Source organism: Miscanthus floridulus, chromosome 12, assembly GCF_019320115.1.
Source record: "Miscanthus floridulus cultivar M001 chromosome 12, ASM1932011v1, whole genome shotgun sequence".
NCBI classification, from domain to species: domain Eukaryota; kingdom Viridiplantae; phylum Streptophyta; class Magnoliopsida; order Poales; family Poaceae; genus Miscanthus; species Miscanthus floridulus.
The window spans coordinates 52,805,477-52,822,841 of NC_089591.1; the positions used below are offsets into that span (position 1 = coordinate 52,805,477).

A 17,365-nucleotide genomic window follows, 5' to 3' on the forward strand; every position below is an offset into this window, starting at 1 on the left:
AAATTCAAATTAGCATTATGTAGCATTGCAAAATTTGAACTACTTGTTATGCAATATGAAAGCACATGTATATATTCAAAGTAAAATTAACAGACATATCACACACTAGTAACATAAACAACTTCACTAGGAATATAAGCAATTGACGAAACTTTATGAAGTCATCAAAATCGACGTATCACGCACTAGTAGGTACCGACATTTGTAAACTAGTATCTATACCCAAAATCTCTAACTAAATAACTAACTATAAACTAAATAATAAATACCTAATCAATCCATAAACCCAAAATCCTAACCTCAAACATAAAAACTACCTACGTAAATCACAAACAAATTCACTAACCTAACTATCCTAAATCACCAACTATCCTAAATCACTAACTATCATAAATCAATAACAATCATAAAATCATAACTATCCTATATTACTAATTATCTTAAATCACTAATTATCCTAAAATAATAATAATCAAAATAACATGAAATCGAGAGGGAGGTACCTTAGGAGCGGGCGGCCTTGACGCGCCGGTGTTCGTGGCGCGACCGGCGCGTGCGCGGGCGGGCGCGGCGTGGGCGAGCGCGGCCACGTGCGGGCGCTGGCGACGGGCGGGCGGGTAGGGGTGCATGCAGGCGGGGGGCTCGCTCGCGATATTTATTTGGCTCTGCCGTGCCACGGATCAGGGCGCGGCAGTGCCGCGCCAAGATCGGTGGCGCGGCAGGCCCTGCCCCGTTAGCGGTTAGCGATTCCGGTCGCCGCCACGTCAGCCCTCTGCCGCGCCACCATGCATGGTGCGGCACAGGCATTTGGCCGCGCCAGGGCAATAGGCGCGGCCAAAAGTATTAGTTTTTTTAAAAAAAAACTGACCGTGTTAGATTTAAAATTAGTTTTCAAAAAGTATTAAAATTTAAAAAAATCGACGAGGTCAAGGCAACACCTAGACGGCCCATGGCGAAAGGGGAGCGGGCGAAGAGGCTGAGCTCCCCGGGTGAGGAGAACCAGCAACGACGCCAAAGAGAGAGTTGAGCCAAGTGGACCCGTGCACCGGGGTAGTTAGGTGCCTTCTCGGGGTAACGTAACTTTTTGATCAAATTGCCCTCGCACCTGGAGAATATGCGTGGGATCTAGGGAGGCGCGAGGGTAGTATGATCTCGTGTAATGTTCCCGAATGCTTATAAATAGTGCCCCATGGGACATTGTAAGGATGACGAATAACATTCCCGTTACACCTAATTGAGAGAGCTTCGCTCTTGCCCTTTCACCACCATTGGTTCAAGATCATATTCAATTAATGTGTATGCCCATTTACTGATCCTTCCGTTAAGATTTGGCCGATGTAACATGCGCTTAATCACATAGGCCTAGCAAGCAACGATGCATGTACTTGATAGTAAATAACGTCTCCATTTAGAACTTACATAGTACAACGATAAGCATAACTTTTCAACGTGGACATACCTTGCCTCGAGATCAAGAGGACGTCGACCAATATAAATGAAAGATCTACGACCTTGTTTGGGTTTTGGTAGGACTTGTTCGATTACGGTTAGCCTCCAATCAAGACAACTGGAGGAGATCGAACTGTTATATCTCTAAACCACACCTCTAATTTTCGATACATACTTAGGACATCTAGGATGCTAACATAGACTGGCATTAGAATTAAACAACTAGAAAAATGGCGCGACCACCCGGCTGAACAACTAAAAAATGGTGCAACCCACCAGGCTGCAATGACAAATTGACAATTGATCAGTCACTGTCACAGAGCCCAAACAATCTGTGACCCCACCCGCCATTCACACAAGACACAATGATCCACACGTCAGAACAATGAACACCAAATGGCGACATGCTCGGGTCCTGCCAGTCGCTCCCACCTAGGCTCCCAGTCCAAGGCCAACAACCCCCGCCTCCTCCCCTGGCTGGCCCGACGCAGGTCGGCGCGGGCCCTCCCCCTCCTCTGATGGACATGGACGCGAGCCAAACCTGGCCGCCCCCAACCCCCTCGCCGCCGCCCTTCTCCTCCCGGCCCCACGCGTCGCCGTCCCCGCACCGCCGGCGCCGCCGGCACTCCAAGAAGCACAAGCCCCCGCCCGCGCCGACGCCGCAGGGCGCGGACTTCTCCGCGCTCCCACCGGAGCTCGTCCACCGGGCCCTCGCGGCCGCGTGCGCCTCCGACGTCGCGGCGGCCAGCCGAGCGTGCCGCGCGTGGCGGGACGCGCTGCGGCCGCTCCGCGAGGCCGCGGCGCTGCACGCGTACGGCCGACGCGTCAAGCACGGCCTCGTGGCGGGGTCCTCTGCCTCACGCGGGGCCGGAGGGGAACGTCTCGAGACGGAGAGGCAGCGCGCGCTGGGGCTGTTCCGGCGGGCCGCGAGGCTGGGCTCCGCGGCGGCGATGGTGGACGCCGGGCTCATGTGCTGGGAGGATGGGCGGCGGGAGGAGGCCGTCGGTTACTACCGGAGCGCGGCGGACCTGGGGCATCCAGTTGGGATGTGCAACCTTGGAGTCTCCTACCTCGAAGGTACTGGTGGATTTGGTTCACACTTCACAGGGTTAGCTTTCAGGAGACTTGTTCTAGGTCGTTGTAGAAACATTCGGAATTCAGGAAGGGTTACTCTTCTATTACTCTTCTATTGATCTTATATATTCTATATATTCATCGTATATATTCTATATATGCGCACTGTTAGTTTTATCTGCAGGACTTTTGAACCATTCTAAGTAATATTTTTTGGGGAAGCTTTCCACTGTGCTCTGTCACTGTCTCTTGATGTTGCGATTCATTTAGTAAACTTTGGGTTGTTTATGTCCAACTCTAAACTCTGCATAGTAATAAAGAAAGAATCCACTAATAATTGATCAGTGTAGTCAAACATGTTATTTATTAGTTAGTTAGCGATAAATCGCCTTGTTCGTCTCAAGGCATTGCGCCTGATATTGCTGCCAAATATTTCCGCAGCTGATCCACCCAAGGCCGAGGAAGCCATTAGATGGTTTTATCCATCAGCATCTGCAGGCAATGCTCGTGCTCAATACAACCTAGGCCTTTGCTTGCAGAATGGGAAGGGTGTCAAGCGGAATCAGAAGGAAGCTGTAAGATGTGATCCCTCTGCTATGTCGGTGTCGCACACCATTTTGCAAAATTTTCCTTACAGTAGAAGTACTCCTGTTTTCTAGATGCATTTTGAAAAAACTAGGAAAATTGATACACTATCCTGTTTATACAATCTATGCATTTATCACACCTCTTACTAGATAGATTAGGAATAGACAACTGATGTTCAGTTGCTGAACTACTGGCTACCCTCTGATCTGATGATGCTGGGATTACCAGGTTCTGTTGAAGTTCTTTAACTCAATTAAGAGAAACTAGTTTTTTCAAAAAGAGTATTGGTTGGATTTCCTTTACCAATGTAATTAGGATCATGTCACCCAGACCAATCAAAATACACTAACCAGCAGATACTGGACTACCAGCAGGTTCCCATATTCTTTGTAGTACTTGAGTTGTACTGTGTAATCTGAAAGACACTTATTAATGCAGGCAAAATGGTATTTGCGAGCTGCAGAGGGAGGGAATGTACGAGCCATGTATAACATTTCCTTGTGTTACAGCTATGGTGAAGGGCTTTCACAGGATCCAGTGCGTGCTAAGAGGTGGCTTCAGCTAGCTGCTGATTGTGGTCACAAGAAAGCTCTTTATGAGTGTGGTATTAAACTTTGTGCGGTATGTCTTTACTTATGTCTTTCTTATGGGAGTGCCAGACTTGCTTATCTGGATTTGTTTGTTTCAAAATGTTTGGCATAGCAGGCACTTTTGTTTCGGAACTGTTCTTCGGGAAGTTGTCATGCGTTGCTTGCCATTATGCACTTCAGTTTGTAAATAGTGCCCACACAAGGTTAGGACATAATGCTTGATTTCCTGGAGAAAATGGAAATGCTCCTAGGGGAGTTCCCGCATAATCAGATTTCCTACTAAACGGCACCATGTTGGCATTGACTTTCCATGTCTTCATTGCAAACGTGTAATGTACATGGGTAAAACTTAAAGTAGCATTGCAGCTGATCTAATTCCTTTGTAAAGGTGATTAGGATTAGAGTGGATGTGCGGGTAACATAGGCAAGGTAAATTTCTTAAACACAGATAGTAGTACCTACAGCTCAAATTGACATCACAAGGTGATAATAATTTTCACGGCGTGTGCTATTAAATAGATACCCCAACTTGTTTGGGACTTAAAGGCTTTGTTGTTGTTGTTGTTGTTGTTGTGCTATTAAATAGATCAACCCTTAATCCCTTGTATTGAAGTATTATTATAAGTTACTTATAAGTTATAACACAGACCCATGCCAGATTCCCCTACTATGATTGCTTCCTAAATTTTAAGATATCCATATGTTTACCTGTAACTCAGGTGGCTCTCTTTTCTTGTGATGATGTCTATCTTTTATACAGGCAGGAGACAGGGTCAAGTCTCTCATGTATCTGGAGTTGGCAACACGGCGTGGAGAAACTGCTGCTGCCCACATGAGAGATGTAATATTTGAATCGCTCTCTGTTGTGAATGCACAGCGTGCCATGTCGGATGCTGATAAATGGAAGCCTAGGACACTCCATCCTAGAAGGTGAGGAAATGGACCGTGCCAAAGTGTAAACAACCATATCATATGTCCATACCTACGTCGTCTGTAGCCAAAATTGAAGCACGCCACGGAAGGGTGAAGCAAACATGTATGCTTCTTCAGCATCCTCAGGAATGTTAACCTGCAGTAGCCATACTGTGTCTCTCTGTATAAAGCCATCCATTGGCTGATGTAATAGCAGGAGACTTGTAGTACAGAAAGTTCTGTAGCAAATACTAATTATGGAGATGTCAGTCCCCAACAAAATTGTACATGTGCAAATTGCTAGTTTCATCAGTTTATATCAGAAGCCTGGAGGCTTGACATTTGTGTCTTTCTTATATCAGAAATGTCTGTCCATTGAAAGAAAAAGCAGAAATGTCTGGACATAGACATAGTACATAGGGCAGTTTAGATCTATCTTGTACCATGAGAATTTCTCTGTTCTGCTTCGATTGTGTTTGGTGTTCGCAGAAGGTTTGTGTATATTTTTCTCAAAACAAAGGTTCCCAAAACCTTGAGAACATTTCTGAAATCAATCCAATCTTTCTCTTCCCACGAAAAGTAGGGGGAAAAGATATTAGACTCAAGATGTGGCTCTGTTTTTGTGAATGGATCGCCTCAAATTCCTCCGCCTGGGATGGGAAAGCAGGAGCAAAGCCAAATGGAAAAGGCGTAACGACAAGAACAAGGAACAAAGCAAGGTACGTACGTTCAAGTGCCTGATGAGTGATGACATCTTTTACGGCCAGGGGCTAGTATTTGATTTTTGGATCTATCTCTATCTCGCAGTAATGGAACCCACATGGATCAGGAACGGATAAAGTAATGCATCATTTGGTAATCATGGGTGGCTCTCTCTGTTTATTGTAGAGCCATCCGTGGATAGAAACTCTGGTTAGTAGAGAAAAGGGGCAATTCTTCAGCTCTGTTGGGAAGCAGTACAACTGTAAGCTCAAATTTGAAAGAAATTCGATCCTGAGCAGTGCCTTTTTTTTCCCTCCATATTGATCCTTTTGTTTTTGTTTTGAGAATTCCTCCATATTGATCCTGCTTTGACTAGCATACATCAGATGATCAGAAAGGCTAGACTGGGGACAGAAACCTGTGGATAATAACCAGGAGTTGGTCAACGTGGGCCAAAATGACGTGTGTGTAGAGAGAGAGAGAGAGGACCGGGAACAAGATTCCCAGTACATTTGTTATCCTGCTGAAGCACATGGTTGGTTGCCTTGGGTCGAAGCCAGAGAGACCTGTGCCGGTCACAAAAATTCACGCTGTCACATGTGTGTAGCATGCACGAGAGCATCCCAGCAAGCAAGCTGAGTCAGTGTCACCTACTCTACTGCCTACTCTAATCAACAAGGCAATCAAGCAGGGGAAATCCTCTCCCCAAGCTGTCTTTATAAACCAGCTGCTCCCTGCTACTCTTCAGTGCAGAGCCACACGCCCACACTAGTCCCCATCTGACTCTCACAAGTTCACACAGCTCCCGGCTCCATCTTGGTGCCAGTGCTCAGTGTTGTGCAGTGCAGCAGAGCAAGATGGGGGGAGGAGATCGGCCATCTGCGTCGCTCCTGCTCTTCTCGCTGGGGCTTGTGCTCCTCTACTTCACCTCAGGTGAGCTCAAGTCCACCATTACGCGCTCAACTAGAAACAGCGTTCGTCTAAAGTGGGTACTCATCTCTCTGGGTGTCTTGCAGGCAGCACCGTTGGTCTCGTGGAGGGACAGGTACTTTTGAAATCTCCATTACGCCTTTGCTCTTGACGCTGTACTACGCCTTCGAAATCTTCAATTCTCAAATGAATAACCTGGTTGTGGTTGGATTGGATCTGCGTGCCGACGAGTGCAGAAAACCTGGTGCATCGCCAAGCCGTCGGCGTCGAACGAGATCCTGGCGCAGAACCTGGACTACGCGTGCTCCCAGGTGAGCTGCGCCGTGATCCAGAAAGGCGGGCCGTGCTACTACCCGGACAGCCTCGTGTCCCGCGCCGCCGTCGCCATGAACCTCTACTACGCGTACAGCGGCAGGCACCCCTGGAACTGCTACTTCAACAACTCCGCGCTCGTCGTGCAGTCCGATCCAAGTACCACACCCTCAATCCCATTGCTGCCCCCAGTCTTCTCTCCGCTCTCAAATCCTTCGTTCATTCATGTGCCATCTGATCGAATGTCGCTCGCTCGTTTTGCAGGTTATGGTTCGTGCACGTACTACTGAGGAGCCGAGGGAGCCAGGGAGAGCGGTGCCGACTGCCGATTGTGGCGGCGGCGCAGAATGATGATTGATGCAGACGAGAGAGATCCATCGTGCCCGGCTGCATTTGTATGCGGACTGTTGGTTTTCTAGTCTAGAGTGCCAATTTACCAAGTGGAGATTGGTAGCCGTGATGCAGTGATGCAGTTGACATTTGGAGATTTCCAACAAACTCATTGATATTCCGTTCAACGTGCTTTCAAATTCAAATTCATTGCAGCGGTGCTGCATAGATTTCCCCTTTTTTTCGCCACTTAATTCAAACATGGGAATCCATGGATTTGCGTGTGATGTATTCATTCCATCGGCCGTAAAAAAAAACACGCAGCGTATAGATCGTGGTCTCTCAGCAAGCAAGCCAGCAGTGAATACTCCACGATTGTTTACAACAAACGATCCACTCCAATCCAATCGCGGCGGCGCGCTCTCGTCTCCTTCACTTCACCGTGACCTACCCAAACGCGGCGGCGCCCGAAAGCAACCCCGAACCCACGACGCGTCGCCGCTGCCCGGCACCACTCCTGTCCCCGGCGACGGCCGACGGCACGATGCGGCAGCAGCCTTTCTCGCGGCACGCCGGCTTCTTCGCCTCCCTCCAGCGGGTGGACCCCGAACCATTCTTCCTTCCTCTTCTCTTCTCCAATCGCACGGCGCACAAGCCGCGCCCTACCTCCTCTGACGCCGCGAGCGCTCTTCCTCTGCTCTCCAGGTGGAAGACCGGCTGGCCTCGGAGCAAAATCAGGAGCAGAAGAAGAGCCCGCCGCCGCCGCCGACAACGGCAACGGCAACGGCGCGCCAATCCGAGGCGTCGCCGTTCTCGGACACCATGACCGCGTCCCCTCTCCTCTTCCTCGACCCAGCAGCACCCGCACCAGGGCCCAGCGGCACGGCCGCGAGCCGCGACAGCAGCGGCCCCGCGCTGGACTTCCTCACCGCCGTCACCGAAGAGGACCAGCGCATCCAACAGGACGACGACGACGACGACGAAGATGACGGCGGCGGGGAGGACATCGCGCGGCTCATGGCGCTGCTCGGCCTGTCACCGCCGGGGGGCGGCGACAGCAGCAGCCGCGACGACAACGGCGACGGAGGCGGGTGCGACTGCAGCGGCGCCGACGGGTTCCTGGCCAAGGTCGTGGGCGTGGTCGGACCCAAGTGCGGCAGGGAGAAGGCGAGGCTGGACGCCTGGATCCGCCATTACCACCGCGGGGAAGGCGGCGGGTGCAGGGAGCCCGCGAGGCTGGCGCACCTGCTGCTCGCCAGGGCTTCCGCCGACACGGCGGCCGTTGCGTTTCCGGCCAGCGTCAAGGACTTCTTGGACCACGATCCGCCGCCACGGCAGTTGACGGACGAGTCAAAGTGATGCAAACGGAGACACGGTTTTGTGAAACTGATCGAAAAGGCTGGCAGTAACAGGATGCGCTTCTCTTCTCAAACTAGAATAGATGGCATTGTTTTGGATCATGTAAATTGAACACTGTAGCTGCACCTTGGATCATCCATCTCAAGCTTTATTTTTTGTTTCACCCTGGATGACGTAGCAATGTTTTGGTTTTTGGTTTCTGACCTAACAGGATGGGCAGTAATTTCCCTGTGAGGCATGAATAACATGATACTATGCTGTTATTTTTGTATTTGTAATAGCAGAACTAATGTTTTGTACTATGCTGTTATTTTTGTATTTGTAATAGCAGAACTAATGTTTTGTATAAGAAGTCCAGAAACGTTCGTATATGGACAGTGCGGCCAACAAGCTGAAAGTGGCTTCAGAGTTCAGAGTGATTAATAAATGTGATAAGTAATATTAGAGAGATGCCCGATGATGCTCTTATTGATGATGATGACATCAGGAGAGCCAAACTGTACCGAATGTGCGCAGTTTTTGCACGAAGGTGGTGACATTCAAATAATGAGGCGAAATTGTATTGAATGCACAAACAGGGAGGCAAAATTATATTCAATGTGGTATTAAGCAACTCCAAACAGTACTACTACTTTATTAGTACGCGAGCAATGTAATACTTCACAGCGCGCTGGTCGACAATCATAGAAAACCGTCTTTAGAAAAAGAAAAACAAGTGTAGCAAACAGAGCGGTATTACCAAGCAGCAAACAAACGGATATCGAGCAGTTCTACTTTTATTCGAGCAATAGGATAAAATATAGGCAGAGCAGCCGCGCGCTGATTTTTCCCTTGGAAGAACAGCAAAGCTCACAGCTTCGAAATGAGGCCATTCTGGATGGCCTTGGGCGACTCGGCTTCCTTGACATCCGCATCAGACGAGCTTGGAGGCACGTCGACCGCAGGCGAGCAGTTGAAGAATCCATGTGGCTGTAGTCATTAGAAACGACGGAAGTTAGTCTAATATCTCTATGTGAAAGCAACAAAGGGATCCTTTGGTTCACTGCCTATGACAGAAACACTGAAAAGCTCAAAAGCTGATACCATGAGCATGAAGCCTATGCGCTCCACCGGCATGACTGGCCAATCTTCCAGCCTTGGGATATGGGTGAGCCCAAATACATACCTGCCGATGCGGAACACGGTTTTATCAGATTTTGCAACATAGCAGTAAGCTAAACAAACAGTTCCGATTTCTGCATAACAGTAAGTGGTTTTCAAGAAAACGGTCTGTTATGAAGAAAGTACCAGAGAACAATATCGGTTTCCTCCAGAGGCCTATCCTTCTTGACCCATGTTGGCAGACCCTCGTGGATGCGAGGATTCTGGTTGGGAAACTCCCCTCCAGGGAACATCTCGTCACTCTTGTATTGAGTGACCCAGAGATTGTGCTTCAAGAACCCAGCCCTCCTCAGGAATTTCGCCTCAGGCAGAGCCAAAGGCAGGCAGTTCGAACCAGGTACGAGCCTGTAACCAGTTGGCTGCCCGGTCCGATTTACAGTTCGTGTGTTGCGTACCTGAACGCAATGCAAACAAGTAAAATGAGCAATCAACAATAGTGCAATTATTAAGGACAATTATGCTCATATTTGTTTGATGCAAGATCATTACTGGTACAAATACTAATATGAACATGCAAAGGCAAAACAAAATGCATCCGTTGTCACAACTCAGAAGAGAGCAGCCAGCCAGTAATTTTCATCATTATTGAATTGCATATAAGCATAAAGATAATGACCAGGTATTGGATGCACAATTTAATGGTACAACAATACTGGTAGGAATAACAAAATGTTAAAACATGAAAACAGAGCTCTTACAATCCAGTGGCGTGCAGATGAAGGGTCGCAATCACGCATTGCTTGCAACTCAGACTTCAGCAACTTCTCTTCAGCATAGAAAGCGTTATTATGCACATTATGTGTGCCTGCACTTTCCACTTTAACATTAACCTCAACCACCTGCACAAGAAATGATAAATCACAATGGCTTTGATATAATGGATATCAAAAGATACTGCATTGGATGAAGGCACAGATTGATATCATGCAATGCACAGTGGTCTTACACACTTGGCCTAAGAAGCACATACGTCTATGGAAATTACATGGTTGAACAAACACTTTTTTGGTAGCCTGAAGTAACTTTCATCTAAGTAGTTTATGTAACATTAGCAGGTACGGTCATTTCCATTTCTTTTATCTGATCTGATGTAAAGATATAATTGAATTTTGTGTGGTCCCATTCAGATTGCAAACTATTTTTTGTGGGCAATTTGATAGATATAAAAAAAAAGGTGCAAATAGATGGCAACCCCCACCTGGTTATGAGCCTCATTAGGTTTGCAATCAACAGCCATGTCGATACGGGCAACAAAGAAATGCTGATGAACTGGTGCATACAGACCAGGGGCAATAGTTGTGCCATATTTCCTTGATTCCCCAGGCATCAGGGCCCCTAAGCTGAGAATTCCAGTAAGCTTTACTTCTGCTTCTATTTTTCCATCCTGCAACCAAGAGGATCAACAAATAATTGCAAAAAATTGAAGCTTCAGAAAATTTTAACGTTCAATCACTAAAACCATCAATGAACTGTGATCTTTGCAGTATCAAAATTGAACTCTTTCATGCATAACTAAGCAAACTTATATAGATAATATAATATATACTGGGCATTAGGTAAATGCTACTTACTTTCTGACATTATAAGAGGAAAACCAATGAAATAGTTACCTGATAGAAGTGCCAGTAAAAACCATACTCGTAGTTTGCAACTGTACAGATAAATGAAACAGTGAGCCTCCTTGATCGCCTTACTTCTGCTAAACCAGTTCTCCAGTCTTGGTGTTTCCAAAGGATCCCATGATCCTCCTCATGCAAACAAACACAGTTCTCAATTGTCTCCACACCACCAGTGAAGTTTGTGAAATGTGCATCAAAATATTTTATGTAGCCCAAGCAATCACATCCCTGTATAAAAAGGTTAAAGAATATAGTCAAATCAAAGCAACATTAAAATGTAGAAGAGGATACTCATCAAGAACCGAACAAAATAACCTTCTTAAGAGAATGAGCATTTTTTCCAAGTCCATCTTCTCCAGCATCAAATGCATTCTTGCGATAATGTGGTTCATTTGGATCTCCATAAGGAACAACCATCTCAACAAAGCTCAACCTATGTGCTATAGGTCTACGTCCACGGCTACCATCAACATAAGCAACAGAATAGATAACCAAACCCTCTTTGGGGGTGAAGCCAATACGGAAGTTCCACTGCCATATAGCCATTAAGTTGTTATTTATTTCAAAAAAACATTATGTTAATAATAGCATTGCAGTTCAGCAAACAATTACCTTCTGCCATTCCACAAAATAGCCATTAATGCGGAAACTTGGACCCTCAGGCTGATTGATGATAAGTGGTTTTACATCACTTCGATCAACACCACCTCTTGTTTCCCCAGGAGTATAGTTTCTCAAATGATCTGGAGGGGGTAGAGGAACCAACTTCCTATCTTCAAACTCTATCACAGCATTATTCTGCATATCAACAACAACATGGATTCCTTCGACAGGACGAGCATACCCATTCTCCATGGGGCTATCACTCTCAGTTCTGCAAAATATCAGAGGCTTGCCAAGTCTGCGACTGGGAGCATCAGATTCGTTGTAGTAGCCAGCACACCTGACAATTTAATAGACAAAGTTTTAACTTTCCTTTCAATTTACAAATATGATAATGCAAGGTGCAGCATAGCACAATATGAAAATTTTAGCCCGAGAAATTCCTTATAGATAGATTACCAAGCATCCACCATAACAAGATCCATGTCATCCACACCTCTTCTCTTCATAGCTTCAATAAATGGAGGGTAACTTTTGACTGTAGCCTCACATTCAGCATACTCCATAGCATCCTATCAAAGATAAAATTTTAAAATAGTAAAGTAAAATAATCCATGCCATCCGCACCTCTTCTCTTAATAGCTTCCATAAATTCAACTAGCCGAGTAACATGAATGTTTGAAAAATACAAACAGATACCATAGTGAATGAAATAACAACAGGCCATTACATACAATTACATGGACCAAGTCATCGGCAGATTGAGACAAATAGTCATAAGGCATGAAGAATTCTGAACAAAAATTAGTCGACATACCATTGCAGGTTGAACATCTGGAACAACTTCAGATGATATCACTTTCCCTCTGTGATGTCCACCCCTAGTAGCTGCATGCACTTCAGATAGTTCCACTATCCAAATGCTAGTCTCATTTGATTGTTTATTGTAGACAACAAGTCTGGCCCTCCTAGGAGGTAACCTGCTTGGAATAACAGCAGAACCTTTGCTTCTAGGGAGCAGTGATGGCTGGAAAGGTGGAAAGAAGTAGGCATCGGCTAATGCCACAACATTCTTTTCTGGCTCCAACAGCACAGCTTCAACAAAGCGCATGCTGTCTCTTTCCTACAATCATAGAACTTTTCTTGTCAAATTCTTATTTTCAAGATTGCATGGAAAAGCATATGTATAACTTCTGTTGGCATACCTCAGGAGATCTTCCAGCAGCTCTTACAGTTGCTACAGCAACTGCAATTTCAGCAGCAGATAATGGATCTAAAGGGTGGCACCTCTGGGCTCTTGTCATTATTGGTATCCCTGCATTTTTTTTGTCCAGAAAAACACTAGTTGAGTTAACACATGGTTCAAATAGCATGTGTCTATCTAGGTTATAGGCTGTTAAATAAATGGTAAATACAGAGAACCATGTCAAGCAGGGTTGTCAAAATTTCGCGATGACCAATAAGGAAGAATATGGGACAGGTGATGCATAACGAACTTCTTACACAAACATCTTTCAACGAGTTCTAAAATATTACATGGAGCAAACATCAATCACAAAAAAACATGAATAAAATAAGGAGAAATATTAGCATAGGTCAAGCTTTCGAAATAGATAATTTGGCATGTGCTTATCAGGGGTCAGAAGAGGTGCCACCTAAATAGATATATCTCTAAGGCAAAAGATAAGAAACTGTACTGGCGTAGACCATACAGTATAAATGCAAGTCTTAAAATATTTTGTAACCAAACCAACCAGTGCCCATGTCCTGGATCTAGACATCTAATTGATGTCCTTTTTTAAGTTCACAGCCAAAGTCACCAACACTATGACCTCATTAGATTAGGCACAGTGTAACCATTGCTCATACTTCACTTCTTCATAATAAAGAAGCTGATGGTCAACAGGAATAAATCTGGTGATTTATAAATGCAAAATAGTTATTTCCACAGAAAATCCATGTCATGTCATTAAAAAGGTACTACGCAGATTTTTTGTGAAAAAAGAAAAACTATTTATATTTTCCACGTTCGCGAAAAAAGTGTTATACTTTCCACCAAAAGGACATCTGCTCAAAAATTTGGTAACCATAAGAGAATATCAATAAGAATCTCTCAAATCCGTAATGAAATTTTTGGTTGACACTTGATACAAAAGTTAATGTTGATATAATGTCATTTTCCCGTTACAGATAAAAAACAACATCGAAGTCAACATCACCTCGAGCATCCGGTGAAACTTAAAGGGTAGCAGCATGCAGACAGGCCAGACCACAATAAAGTGCAAAGGTAGCGTGCACCTCATCAATTCAGAATCCCCAAAAACGCTACTACTACACAACGAGATGTGGACTGAGTGAAACAACATGCACCAGCAGCTAATGCTAGTGGCGCATACATGAAAAACGTGAATGCCAGAAACTCTGTCGACCTATATTATTGATCCAAAAAAACTGAAAAAACAAGCAGCATATACGCCCGTTGGCAAGCTGACATCATTTATCCAAATTGGGACATTTTCCTCACTTCCCTACCGGAAAGGCAGAAACCTCATCATATACAGAAGTAAAAAACAAATTGATCACTACAACTAGTGATCAAAGAAAAAGAAAGCTGGCGCACCAAACTGTTATCGAGCACAGTTCTGAACGGTAGGCTACAAAGACTGACTATACTTTTAGATTTTTGTGGCAGCTAAGACCCACTAGTATTTTTTTTTTCGCGAGCATAAAGACCCACTAGTATGGCTGTGTGGCCTCCCATCACATCAAACCCCGTGCTCCAATCATCACTTTAGCCAGATGGGCAGAGTAAACCACGATTTGCCTCTACAAGATCTAATTTGCACACGCCCAGATTCCAAGACCTACTAATCTGTACAATCTGGTGGCATGCACACGAGAACTACTCCTATGTTGTTGGTGCAAATATCATCATCCATCCACGTATCTGAACCTGGCAGATCCTACAAACTAATCTGCATCCTCTGCTTTGCATGCGCACGAAACGATGCACTCTGTAGCCTGTATACAGCTACCACCACTAAGATTGCGTTTCCTCAATCAACATCTAACCTCACGAAAAATCGTGATCGGCAGAAACACCCACCATGGCATACCTCACCTAATTTAAGATCCATGCACGGCAGGAAACTCCCGTAACATTAGTCATGACCCAATCAAAATAGGATCCGACTTCATCGGGACACAGAGACGGAGATGGAGGGAGGTGGCGGCGATTTCGGATACCTTTGGAGGAGGCCTTCGCTGTGGTGGGCTGGACCGCGGCGATCTCCTCGATCATGGCGCCGCTTGCGCCTGCGGCCGATGCCGCCACGCGCTCACCGCCTCCCGCGGCGAAGGCGACGACCTTGCCGACCGGGGATGCTGCGATCGCGCGCATGGGGACGACAGGGGCGCCAGCGACACGCGCAGGCGCATCGCGGCTGCAGCATACCGACGCCTTTTCCTTAGCTGCGGCCATTGGAGCGGGTTCGCGAGCTGACCGTGTCCGTAGTCTCCTCCTCCGCCTCCGCCTCGCCGGCTCCCACGATCTGACATACAGCACAGGCCTCCGCCTCCCGCGCCTTCTGCCCCCTCCCGTCTCCGCCGCCTCCTCGTCGCCGGGGCACTCGCGCGTACGGGTCGGGGCTAGGGTTCCGGGAACCCTAGGCAAGGGAGCGGGGTTCTCTCCGTCCGCGAGGAGCCGCCGAGGGAGGGGGGGAAGGAAAACTGCAGCCGGTGGGAGACGGGGGTTTGCAACGGTGGGGGTGGTGGCGTTGGCGATGAGAACTGGGAGAGGGAGAGTGGTGTTGGGTTATGTGCCGCGTCGGGTGATTTGGAGAGCGATGCGTCCAGGACTCGGGGGGCTCACGTGGATTTTATAGAAGAGTCTGTCTATCTAACATTTGTTTTTAGCACCTCGAAACACACCAATTTTTTTCTCCCCATAGATATCGTTCATGTCCTCCTTTTCTCCCTTTCTTCTTGGCACAAATCACAACTAACAAATCATAAATTATAAGTAACATTTTTTTTCTACAAAAGGACAAAGATAAAATTTGGTGGCGGCGCTAGAGATGGGGAAGAAGAAGCTCGCCGGAGTTGGGAAAGATGCCGGGCACGGCAGCGGCGGCGCCGGGACGGGTGGGCGCAGGCGCAGGCGCGGTAGTGACGCGGGCACGACGGCGCAGGTGCGGCAAAAAAAATTCGTGTGCCACCGGATGATAAAATACTCGGTTGTTGTATAGCATTTCCGTTATAGAAAGGCAGGGGAAAGGTCACCCGTGCGTGCGCTGTGGATGGGCTGGATTCTTCAGGGTTTTGCATTTTCTTTATCCTTTTCTGGTTATGATTGGATTATCGCTTTTGGATTAAGGCGATGGGGACTCTTTATATGGGAAAAATTCTGGAATCTACTCTCTCGGTCATAAAATAAATATACTTAGGCACATTTTTTAACGCACTCATATTTTGAAAAACAGTGCAGAATAATTTCATTCCCATGAAACTCTCTGTACCCCTATAAACTTTCATCATCTCTCTTCATCAATATGTGTCATGCCAGCATATTTAATACATATGAAACTCTACCAAGCTCCCACTGAGATTGGCATGCACTTTTAAACCATGAACCACCACCTAACGCTAGTACCAATGTTGCATGTTACTAGTGTATCTTTTGATATAAGTATATATAATTTTGTAGCAGCATTAGTTTTTCCATTATATCTTAGGAGTCTACTTATTTTAGACTGAGGGAGTACTTCAAATTTGTGTACACTTGGATAAAAATCATTTCACTTTTCCATTTCCATGGGGAGCAAGGTGTAACTCGTAAAAATATACACTATGTTTAGGAGGCATTTAGTAGAATTTCATATTCTTTAAAATAATATCTTAGCTCCAGATGCTCTCTCTCATAATCAAGTTATTTCTCTTGCTAAATAGAAAAACAAGGATCGGTTTACTTTGTTACCTTCTAATTTGTTTTGTTTAATAATGACCTTTTTTGGTTGATTATATTGACAAAGAAGAAGGAATCGGCGAGACAAACAATAGCCCTCGAGAGGATACACAAAAAAACAACAACAATAGCTACAACAACAGTAATAACTAACTAAGACAAATCTACCAATGAGAACCTGCTCTCAACATGAGTGACCAAAAAACCGCAACAAAGATATCCACCTAAAGAAAGGACAAAGACACCTCTACTACATGTAATGTTTCTCTTACCCAATCGAAAAACTAGAATGATTCAAATTGTTCCCATGTAACTTTTTGAGTTGTTGGCAATGGTTTTAGTGATCTTATCGTCTCTTGTATAATATTTTATGTTCAGCAACAATTCTAGCAACTATGTTACAAATCTCCAATGCTGCGTGATGACAAAAGCACCCTCCATATCTTGGTTCTAATGTTTTAAAGGTACATATAGTAATTTATTATACATCTTATATTTGGTTGCGTAATATTTCCTCTATCCTAGAAAGGGTACAATTTTATGTTCGTTTCAAGTTAGACTATCTTAATTTTGACTAAAGTTTATAGAAAATAGTATTGATATTTACAACTTTAAATATGTATACTGAAAATACATTTCATGATAAATCTAGTATTAGTACCTTTTTATGCAAATCCGATAAAACTTAAAAGTGTTTGACTGAACATGACTCTAGAACTGCATTCTTTTTGGACAAAGATACTATGTTCATTTGATTTGTCAAGATTAGGTAT

General features: G+C 45.4%; 4 protein-coding genes across 4 annotated transcripts; 3 read left to right on the forward strand and 1 right to left on the reverse strand.

Moving 5' to 3' along the window:
• Nucleotides 1–1,838: 1,838 nt before the first annotated feature.
• On the forward strand, nucleotides 1,839–4,956 carry LOC136497034 (F-box protein At1g70590-like). Its single transcript, XM_066492822.1, has 4 exons — nucleotides 1,839–2,526; nucleotides 2,965–3,098; nucleotides 3,550–3,732; nucleotides 4,462–4,956. The coding sequence occupies exons 1-4, from the start codon at nucleotides 1,854–1,856 to the stop codon at nucleotides 4,633–4,635; spliced, it is 1,164 nt and encodes a 387-aa protein (XP_066348919.1). The 5' UTR covers nucleotides 1,839–1,853; the 3' UTR covers nucleotides 4,636–4,956.
• A 981-nt stretch (nucleotides 4,957–5,937) lies between these two features.
• LOC136497794 (glucan endo-1,3-beta-D-glucosidase-like) lies at nucleotides 5,938–7,093 on the forward strand. The gene is made up of 4 exons (XM_066493655.1): nucleotides 5,938–6,248; nucleotides 6,332–6,360; nucleotides 6,482–6,716; nucleotides 6,822–7,093. Exons 1-4 carry the CDS (start codon nucleotides 6,173–6,175, stop codon nucleotides 6,845–6,847), a joined length of 366 nt encoding a protein of 121 aa, XP_066349752.1. The 5' UTR covers nucleotides 5,938–6,172; the 3' UTR covers nucleotides 6,848–7,093.
• A 131-nt stretch (nucleotides 7,094–7,224) lies between these two features.
• LOC136497793 (uncharacterized) lies at nucleotides 7,225–8,509 on the forward strand. The gene is made up of 2 exons (XM_066493654.1): nucleotides 7,225–7,485; nucleotides 7,593–8,509. Exons 1-2 carry the CDS (start codon nucleotides 7,432–7,434, stop codon nucleotides 8,244–8,246), a joined length of 708 nt encoding a protein of 235 aa, XP_066349751.1. The 5' UTR covers nucleotides 7,225–7,431; the 3' UTR covers nucleotides 8,247–8,509.
• Nucleotides 8,510–8,851: 342 nt separating this feature from the next.
• Nucleotides 8,852–15,487, reverse strand: LOC136496779 (amine oxidase [copper-containing] zeta, peroxisomal-like). The gene is made up of 12 exons (XM_066492538.1): nucleotides 14,876–15,487; nucleotides 12,835–12,944; nucleotides 12,447–12,752; nucleotides 12,089–12,201; nucleotides 11,639–11,969; nucleotides 11,342–11,557; nucleotides 11,018–11,254; nucleotides 10,606–10,791; nucleotides 10,106–10,246; nucleotides 9,534–9,802; nucleotides 9,330–9,411; nucleotides 8,852–9,215 (listed from the first exon to the last, which is right to left on the reverse strand). Exons 1-12 carry the CDS (start codon nucleotides 15,108–15,110, stop codon nucleotides 9,096–9,098), a joined length of 2,346 nt encoding a protein of 781 aa, XP_066348635.1. The 5' UTR covers nucleotides 15,111–15,487; the 3' UTR covers nucleotides 8,852–9,095.
• Nucleotides 15,488–17,365: the final 1,878 nt, after the last annotated feature.